At 36.0% G+C, this 9892-nt stretch overlaps 1 protein-coding gene and 1 long non-coding RNA gene across 2 annotated transcripts; one reads left to right on the top strand and one right to left on the bottom strand.

Annotated features, from left to right (window-relative positions):
• On the bottom strand, window positions 1–300 carry LOC109584789 (uncharacterized). The gene is made up of 3 exons (XR_002186177.1): window positions 254–300; window positions 71–199; window positions 1–27 (listed from the first exon to the last, which is right to left on the bottom strand). It is a non-coding gene; the product is annotated as an uncharacterized LOC109584789 (long non-coding RNA).
• Window positions 301–384: 84 nt separating this feature from the next.
• On the top strand, window positions 385–9646 carry LOC100642068 (methionine synthase-like). The gene is made up of 32 exons (XM_011407796.2): window positions 385–486; window positions 754–861; window positions 976–1067; window positions 1182–1271; window positions 1322–1391; window positions 1436–1528; window positions 1836–2002; window positions 2051–2145; window positions 2206–2306; window positions 2746–2807; window positions 2875–2942; window positions 2994–3073; window positions 3157–3269; window positions 3326–3466; window positions 3690–3875; window positions 4019–4198; window positions 4299–4415; window positions 4667–4807; window positions 4872–4961; window positions 5033–5131; window positions 6133–6186; window positions 6283–6399; window positions 6448–6548; window positions 6627–6694; window positions 6751–6871; window positions 6968–7049; window positions 7110–7208; window positions 7301–7373; window positions 7440–7595; window positions 7777–7958; window positions 8559–8695; window positions 9423–9646. Exons 1-32 carry the CDS (start codon window positions 432–434, stop codon window positions 9622–9624), a joined length of 3540 nt encoding a protein of 1179 aa, XP_011406098.2. The 5' UTR covers window positions 385–431; the 3' UTR covers window positions 9625–9646.
• The last annotated feature ends 246 nt before the right edge of the window (window positions 9647–9892 follow it).

Raw genomic sequence — 9892 nt, 5'->3', positions numbered from 1 at the left:
CAAGAACAAAACCCAATTCTCCAATATCTACGAACAGTATAGCTGATTTAACATTTATCAAAATACATACCTAAGCTTGAACAAGTTTGGCTAGTGGCCATTGTTAAAACAAAATGGACACTAGCTTCCTCTTGAGGCCAGAAATCCCAGCAGAAAACCTTTCATAGACTCAGTGCAGCACAGACTGTGGTGGGTGGGGCTTCAAGAAGATATTCCATAAGTTAGTGAAAAAGACACAAAAACTTTTATTTACCTTTAAAGTTAGCCTTGTCTGAATCTTCAATTCACCTTCTTGTTAGTCGCCATTGTTTATAGGCGTGGTAGAATAGGCGTGGGTTATAGAGGGCAAAACTGGTCTAACCTGTTAGGGTAACGTGACATACCAGACACGTGCTGTCTTCGTGCCAGAACTGTTGTTGTGATTTGTCAAGATGCCTACTGAAGTTCCTCTTCACTTTAGACCAACATACCCCAAGATAACACCTGGTAAGGAGGACTAAGAGCATTTCAAATGATGCAGCTGAGTTTATTAGTACTGCCACACCCATTGCACTGCTGTATTATGTATTTAGTCATTGTTTTTCTTTATATTGTGTGGGTGGAGAGTGAAGATGATATTATCAATCATCATCACAATTAAGTATTAGATTATTTATTAGATGCTTAATATGTAGATATGCACATTGTGTGAGCAGGAAATGAAAGACAATCAAATGGGAGTGAACTAATTATTGTTCTTGTTTCTGTTGGTAGGTTTGGGTGAGACCCTAGCTAATGAGATGCGTAAGAGGATAATGGTTCTTGATGGAGCAATGGGTACCATGATACAAGGACACAACCTTACTGAAGAACAGTTCAGGGGTGAGGGAAGGAGGATGTTAAGAATGTCTATAATTTATGATTTTTATTTTAATTAATAACAAACGTAAACTCTTAATGATATTATTATTTGTTGTCTTTTTTGGTTTATTTTAGGTGAAGAGTTTAAGGATCATCCCAAGCCATTAAGAGGAGACAATGACCTCCTCTGCCTAACACAACCTGACATCATTTATAATATACATAAAGTGAGGGAGAGAGGGGGAGGGAGTAATTCAGGCAAAGGACAAGGAGAGAGAGAGGGAGAAGGAAGTATATTCATATTCATGTAACTTGGCCTTTAACCCTCTTTCTCTCTCCAGCAATATTTTGAAGCAGGTGCTGATTTCTCTGAGACTAACACATTCAATGGAACATCAATTTCACAATCAGACTATGGACTGGAGCATTTGGTAAGTAAGGCATGCTTTGTTTAATTTATTTATTATTTATTATTGTTTAGGTCTATCGTATCAATAAATCAGCTGCTGAAATTGCAAGGCGAGCAGCTGCTGATGTCAGCAAAGCAACAGGTTTGTATTGGTTACCATGGTTACTGTGGCCATACCCACTTCAGGTCTACCCAAGTACGTTGTCGGAGCACTGGGTCCAACCAACAGAACATTATCAGTATCACCCTCAGTGGAGAGACCTGACTTCAGGAATATTAGTAAGTGAATGGATGAATGAATGAATACTGTATTGTATACTTAATGTATTATGTGCATGTACATGTATATGGGTTATTTTTATTGGCTGTAAAGTTTGAAAGATTTGGAAGAATGAAATGAATAGATTAATTACTAATGTAAATAAATAAATCTTATAGATGGCTACTGATTGCAAAAATGAAAGCTTAATTGAATCTTGACTATGTATGATGTTACTGTATGTGTACATGTATATGTATATGTAATGTATTTAGTATTAATTCTTGTTAATAATATGATTCTCTTCTTCTCTTCCTCTCTCAACAGCATTTGATGAACTGGTTGATTCATATTCAGAGCAGGCCCAAGGTCTTCTTGATGGTGGGGTTGATGTCCTAATGGTGGAGACCATCTTTGATACAGCTAACTCCAAGGCAGCTCTATACGCCATTGAGACTCTCTTTGAATCAAAATACAAACCAATACCAGTCTTTGTGAGTTCCTCTGTTGCCGTGGTTACCTGTTGTCATGGTTACCTATAGGTGTCAGGTACTATAGTTGATAAAAGTGGAAGAACATTGTCTGGTCAGACGTCTGAGGCCTTCCTGTTCAGTGTGACACACTCCAAACCACTCTGGTAGAGAAACTGAATTTATTATTTTAATTTCACATAAATCTTTCTCTCTCTCTCCCCCAGTATTGGTCTTAACTGTGCTTTAGGTGCTACTGAGATGCGTCCGTTCATTCAAACTGTCAGTAGATCAACTGAAGCTTTTGTACTCTGTTATCCTAATGCTGGTATGTTACCCTAATGCTGGTATGTTACCCTAACGCTGGTATGTTACCCTAATGCTGGTATGTTACCCTAACGCTGGTATGTTACCCTAATGCTGGTATGTTACCCTAATGCTGGTATGTTATCCTAATGCTGGTATGTTACCCTAATGCTGATATGTTACCCTAATGCTGGTAATGAAGGATATATGTACGCGTGTATATACTTATGTACATGTACCAGCTGCTACTGTGCTATAGTACAGGGTCACGGGCCAAATTTGCCAAAATTGATAGGAAGAACTTGCCATTTTATTACATTTTCTGATACATGTACTTACATGTATGTTGTGTAGAAAGTTTGAGCTCATTTCAATAAAATTTGGATTTTTAACGAATTTTTAAAGTTTCTTAAAGTACAGGGTCCTGTGTGCTTATGTACTGTACATGCTCTCCTCTGCAGGTTTGCCCAATGCTTTGGGTGGATATGATGAAACTCCTGAAGTTATGGCCAGTCATTTGAAAGTATTATTTATTTATTTATTTTATTTTATTTTATTTATTTATTTATTTATTTATTTGTTCGTTGTAGTCATTTGCAGTTGATGGTCTTGTGAACATTGTCGGTGGTTGCTGTGGGACCACACCTCTTTTTATTAAGTAACCAATTAATTGTTATAAAAAATTAATAATTTCACTCTCTTTTTCTAGAGCTATTGCAGAAGCAGTGAAGGGGTTAAAACCAAGGGAACCGCCCACTAATCTTTATCATGACGCACTCATACTGTCAGGTGAGACTGAGACTGGTACCAGATTATGAAAGTTTGAAAATGAGATATTGTATAACTAATGTTAATTTTCCATTTGTTTCTAGGGTTGGAAGGGGTTAAAATTAATTCCACTACTAATTTCGTTAACATTGGTGAAAGGTGCAATGTTGCTGGGTCAAGGCGTTTTGCTCGTTTGATAATTGCCGGAAAATTTGAGGTACCCCCAACCTCCCAGTCACATGATAGTCACATGATGTACATGTACATGTATAGGAGGCACTCGCCGTTGCTAAGCAACAGGTTGAGATGGGTGCCCAGGTCCTTGACTTGAATATGGACGAGGGTATGCTGGACGGAGTGAAGGCCATGGCTCGATTCTGTAACTACATATCAACTGAACCTGACATTGCTAAAGTGAGTACAGGGACCAGCCTGTCTGGAGGAGTGTGTGTATACATGTAAGTAATGTAATACCTGAGGACTGAGATATCTGCTTGAGGTGAAGCTGAGGGCAGATATCAAGGGATTCAGGTATTACATTATTGATACTCACCTCCAGACACACACACACACTGGTCAGGTCACTATATTATTATTATTTATGTTGTTCATTAACTCTTTGTTCCTATACCTCCAGCTCCCCCTCTGCATTGACTCCAGTAATTTCTCGGTGGTTCTTGCTGGCCTAAAGTGTTCCCAGGGTAAGTGTATCGTGAACTCCATTAGTCTCAAAGAAGGGGAGGAGGACTTCATTGAGAAGGCAAAGATTATCAAGAAGTTTGGAGGAGCAGCTGTCGTGATGGCATTTGACGAAGTCGGACAAGTAAGTACTAACTTCCAAGTTCTGTGTTTTAGAAAAAATATACATGTACATGTACATGTATGTGATTAAAATATAATAGTTCATACTAAATTTTATAAAGATTTTAAATTACCCACTACATAAATGTAATGGCTTCTCTCTAGGCTACTACAACAGAGAACAAAGTCTCCATCTGCACAAGGTCTTACAATATTCTGGTCGATGTTGTTGGGTTCAATCCAAATGACATCATCTTTGATCCAAACATACTCACCATAGCAACGGGAATGGAGGAGCATAACAACTATGGGATATCGTTTATTGAGGCAACGAGATTAATTAAAGTAAGGGGAGGGGCCAGGAGATTAATGACTATCATTATGTGTTGATCTAACTCTTCATTATTTTATTATTTATATTTTATTCATTTCTTTGTTGTTCAGCCAAACATTACCTGGTGCCAGGATCAGTGGTGGTTTGTCTAATTTATCGTTTTCATTTCGTGGGAAGGAGGTCATTAGAGAGGCAATGCACAGTGTCTTTCTCTACCATGCAATACAAGTAACTAATGGAGGAATGAAGGAATGAGAGGATTGTATTATTATCTTATGAAGATGTATCTTTTTATTATATTATGAAACTGCTACTACACATGCAGTTGGTGGTATTTTTTATTTGACATATTTTTCTGATAAGTTTTCCTAGCTACAATGTACATGTACAGTGTAGATCCATTTTATGTATAAATGTAATAAGAATGAATAGTAATTTTAATTAATTAATTATAATTGATTATAATTTCTTGTCCCTAGGCTGGTATGGACATGGGTATTGTTAATGCTGGTAACCTCCCACTGTATGACGACATTAAAAAAGATTTATTGAATCTCTGTGAAGACCTGCTCTGGAATAGAGACCCAAACACGACTGAGAAACTCCTCGAATATGCCCAGGTATTTATAGCGAGTGATGAGGTCATTATTATGTAATGTTCTGTGTCTATTTGTCTATTTTTAGTCGCTGGGTGAAGGTGCTAAGAAGCAGGTGGCAACTGATGAATGGAGGAATACCACTGTTGAAGAAAGACTGGAATATTCACTAGTTAAAGTAATACTTTAATAATTTATTAATAATTTGTGAACTTCTCCCTCCCTCTCTCCCTCCCTCTCTCCTCTCAGGGTATTGATAAGTTTGTGGTATCAGATACAGAAGAGGCTCGTTCTAATTTCGATAAGTACCCACGCCCACTTCATATAATTGAAGGGCCACTGATGTCTGTAAGTACCCGTACATGTACACATTAATACATTGAACTACACGTACATTGTATACATTGTAGAAGGTTTGAGCTGATAACCATTTTAAAAACAGACCAATTTAAAAAAAATACCCAAGGCTATAGCCCATGGTTTTTTCAAAAAGTGGCTCCGAAATCACCCCAAATTTTTATTACATTTTCTGATACATATTGATGTACTTATGCTGTGTAGAAAGTTTGAGCTGATTCCGACTTCAATTTTTTAAGTTACGGCCATTTTAAGAAAACTCCAAAATCCTGAAAGATACCCAAGGCTATAGCCCATGGTTTTTTTCTAAAAAATGGCTCCGAAATCACTCCAAATTTTTATTACATTTTCTGATACATATTGATGTACTTATGCTGTGTAGCAAGTTTGAGTCGATTCCAACTAAAATTTTTCAAGTTACGGCCATTTTAAGAAAACATCAAAATTCTGAAAAATACCCAAGGCTATAGCCCATAGTTTTTTCCAAAAAATGGCTCCGAAATTACCCCAAATTTTTATTACATTTTCTGATACATATTGATGTCCTTATGCTGTGTAGCAAGTTTGAGTCGATTCCGATAAAAAATTTTTGAGTTACGGCCATTTTAAGAAAACGGGCCAATTTTTGAAAAATACCCAAGGCTATAGCCCATGGTTTTTTCCAAAAAATGGCTCCGAAATCACCACAAATTTTTATTACATTTTCTGATACATATTGATGTACTTATGCTGTGTAGAAAGTTTGAGCTGATTCCGATTTCAATTTTTCAAGTTATGGCCATTTTAAGAAAACGCCAAAATCCTAAAAGATACCCAAGGCTATAGCCCATGGTTTTTTTCATAAAATGGCTCTGAAATCACCGCAAATTTTTATTACATTTTCTGATACATATTAATGTCCTTATGCTGTGTAGCAAGTTTGAGTCGATTCCGATAAGAAATTTTTCAGTTATGATCATTTTTAGTTTTTTTTGTATTAATATTATTTTTAGGGTATGAGTATTGTTGGCGATCTCTTTGGATCAGGAAAAATGTTTCTTCCACAAGTAATTAAGCTATTATTATTATTATTATTATTATTATTATTATTATTATTATTACTATTATTATTATTATTATTATTGATGTCATGTGATTGTCAGGTGATCAAATCTGCTCGTGTCATGAAGAAAGCCGTCGGGTACCTAATTCCTTTTATGGAAGAGGAGAAGGAGAAAGCAGCAAAGGAAGAAGGAACTGTCATCTCTGAAGATGAAAACGTAAATTAATTACATTTAAATTAATTATTATAATTATTTAATTTATAGGATAGATTCTCGGGTACTGTTGTTATAGCAACTGTCAAAGGTGATGTACATGATATAGGGAAGAATATTGTAGGTGTGGTCCTCGGCTGCAATAACTTCAGGTATAACGTATGTACATGTACATGTAACACATATTTCACTGGTTACATGTGTACATGATGTATCCACTGGTCATGTAGAGTTATTGATTTGGGAGTAATGACACCTTGTGAGAAGATAATAGAGACAGCAAGAAAAAATAAAGCAGGTGCTTTTATATTATAATCAATTAATAGTATTATTTATTTATTTATTTATTATTAGATATTATTGGTCTTTCTGGTTTAATTACTCCGTCGTTGGATGAGATGATTTACGTTGCCAAGGAGATGGAGAGGGAGGGCCTAAAGATACCGCTACTGATAGGAGGAGCTACTACCACAAAGTAATCAATGACCACACCCACTTCATTAATTAATTAATATTATAGTACAGGGTTATTTTATTAAATTTATGATCTACTTTAAAAATTCATTTTTAGGACTCATACAGCTGTAAAGATTGCGCCATGCTACAGTCAGCCCACTATACATGTTGTTGATGCGTCTAAAAGTGTTGTTGTGGTGAGTCAATGGGAACGAACCATTTCTAGATATTTTAATTTTAAATCATCATCTCATTAGGTCTCTACATTACTTGATGCTACTGCTAAAGATGATTTCACTGATGATATTTCTGAAGAATACACTGACATTAGAGAAGACCATTATGACAGCATTAAAGTATGATACATATTTTATGAAACATGTACATGTACACTGGACATTGATTGTTTTAAAATTGAACGCTATTCTTCTTTGCTGGTGGTGAACAGGATAAACAGTATGTCAGTATTGCTAAGGCTAGATCAGAAGCACTTGCTCTGAATGTCAACAGCTATAAACCTGGTAAGGATATTAATGGGGACTTTAATAATTTTAATACTATATTGTTCTCCTGTCTCTCCTTTTCAGTAAAACCCAGGCAGTTGGGTATCACAGTATTCCAGGATTACGACTTGAACCGTTTGGTATCTTACATTGACTGGAAACCTTTCTTTGACGTCTGGCAGCTAAAGGGAAAGTATCCAAACAGAGGGTACCCTAAAATATTCAATGACAAGGACGTGGGTTAGTGCTTTAATTAGAATAACATGCACTTTAATTAGAACAAATTAGATTGAGCACTTTTTACTGTATGTTTTACTGTATGTTTTACTGTATGTTTTACTGTATGTTTTACTTTATGTTTTACTTTATGTTTTACTGTATGTTTTACTGTATGTTTTACTGTATGTTTTTTATTGTGAAGGTGCCGAAGCTAAGCGTACATTTGATGATGCTCAGGTTTTATTGAATCGTATCATTAAAGAGAAACTGTTAATAGCTAGAGGAGTAGTGGGTATCTTTAAAGCTGTGAGGGATGGAGATGACATTAAGATACTGTCCGAAGAGAATACCACCATAGCAACACTGTATGGACTGAGACAACAGGTTACTATTAATAGCAATGATGTAATTAATAGCAGTGATGTAATCCTGTTACTATTAATAGCAGTGACGTAATCCTGTTATTAATAGCAGTGATGCAATCCTGTTACTATTAATAGCAGTGACGCAATCCTGTTACTATTAATAGCGGTGACGCAATCCTGTTACTATTAATAGCAGTGATGTAATCCTGTTACTATTAATAGCAATTTATTCATGTTACTATTAATAGTAGCAGCTTGTTGCAGGTATCCAGCAGGTTTTACTGTACTCATAATCAGTAATATCCTTCCATTCACTGACCTGCTATAATAAACCATACCAGTTAGTTTGAGACTATTGAAGCTCATAATGATATTCAATAGTTATAGAAATGGGTAACATTTGTATCTTAGCAATAATATTTGATCATCCTATTGAAAATATTTGTCAGAATCACCTCAAACTTTCTATACAGCATAAGGACATCAATATGCATCAGAAAATGTAATAAAAATTTGGGGTAATTTTCGAGCCATTTTTTGGAAAAACCCATGGGCTATAGCCTTGGATATTTTTCAAAATTAATAGCAGCATCATCATGAGTCATGTTACTATTAATAGGTTGAGAAGGCCTCAATGAGTACCACTGGCCCTTATATGTGTCTATCAGATTTCATTTATGACTCATCAGGTCCGACTGATTATATTGGTATGTTTGCAGTCTCCACTGGTTTCGGGTGTAAAGAACTCTGTGACAAGTGAGGAAATACATGTACATGTACATACATGTACATGTATACTTTTTCTAGAAAGAAATATTTATTAAAAAATTTAAATTGCCTCGCATGCAATTTTTGCCACTAAAAAATACTGTACAATTTATAATCCAAGTTATGCTGTACTATACTACTATATTTGGCAGTGGTTGCATGTGCATGTATGTGTCATACAAGTTGTTTTCTAAAATTTAAAGGGCAGGGTCTTTGAACCCATTCAAAAATTGTCTTCAAATGTGAGGTATGTGTTTTGTAGTAGGTAGGATGGAGAGCTAAAGTATCCTTCCACAGATTATGGTTGCTCTCTCCTTCTCTTCCCTCAAGCTTTAAAGGGGGTATTTTTGATTTTGCTATTGTGGGTTGGAAACTTGTGGTTTCTGACTATAAAGAAGAGGGTGGGGCCAGTGATGGTATTCATACTTCCTCTGTCTGATAAAAGGTCACCTTACCTCTACTGGTTTGTTTAAGGATCCCTAGCCTCTTTTTAACACTTACAAGTGTACATTATGTGCTTTATATAGATCACATCCATTTTTGTCTCAGTTGTTGAGATGCAGCAAATTTATGATCGGACTTTCATTAATAATTGTTGCTTCTTTGTCACAAATCTACACGATTTACGATTAGTATTCTGTTTTGCTACATTTAGTGCACAGTGTCACTAAACATTGGTAGTATTTTTTATTAATTCTTGTTATATGATTATCAGGTACAAGGAGCAGTTTGATGATTACAATGTGATCATGTTGGAAGCTGTGGCTGATCGTTTAGCTGAAGCATTCGCTGAGGAGCTTCATGAGAGGGTCCGGAGGGAGGTATGGGGATATGCTGATACTGAAGACCTTGACGCCTCAGACCTGCATAAGATCAGATACCAGGTATGGAGTATGGAATTTAGGAATGGGAATTGATGTGTGTGGCATGTTGCAGGTATCCAGCAGGTTTTACTGTACTCATAATCAGTAATATCCCTCCATTCATTGACCTGCTATAATAAACTAGACCAGTTAGTTTGAGACTATTGAAGCTCATAATGATATTCAATAGTTATAGAAATGGGTGACATTTTAATGTACAACGTATACATGTACATGTATTTCATGTCTTTCCTTCCTCTCTCTCTCTCTCTCTCTCTCTCTCTCTCTCTCTCTCTCTCTCTCTCTCTCTCTCTCTCTCTCT

The sequence above is a fragment of the Amphimedon queenslandica genome, unplaced genomic scaffold (genome assembly GCF_000090795.2).
Source record: "Amphimedon queenslandica unplaced genomic scaffold, v1.1 AMPQUscaffold_13165, whole genome shotgun sequence".
Classification (NCBI taxonomy): Eukaryota; Metazoa; Porifera; class Demospongiae; order Haplosclerida; family Niphatidae; genus Amphimedon; species Amphimedon queenslandica.
Note: the sequence above shows the minus strand (reverse complement) of the source record. Positions and strands in the feature narration are given on the sequence as shown.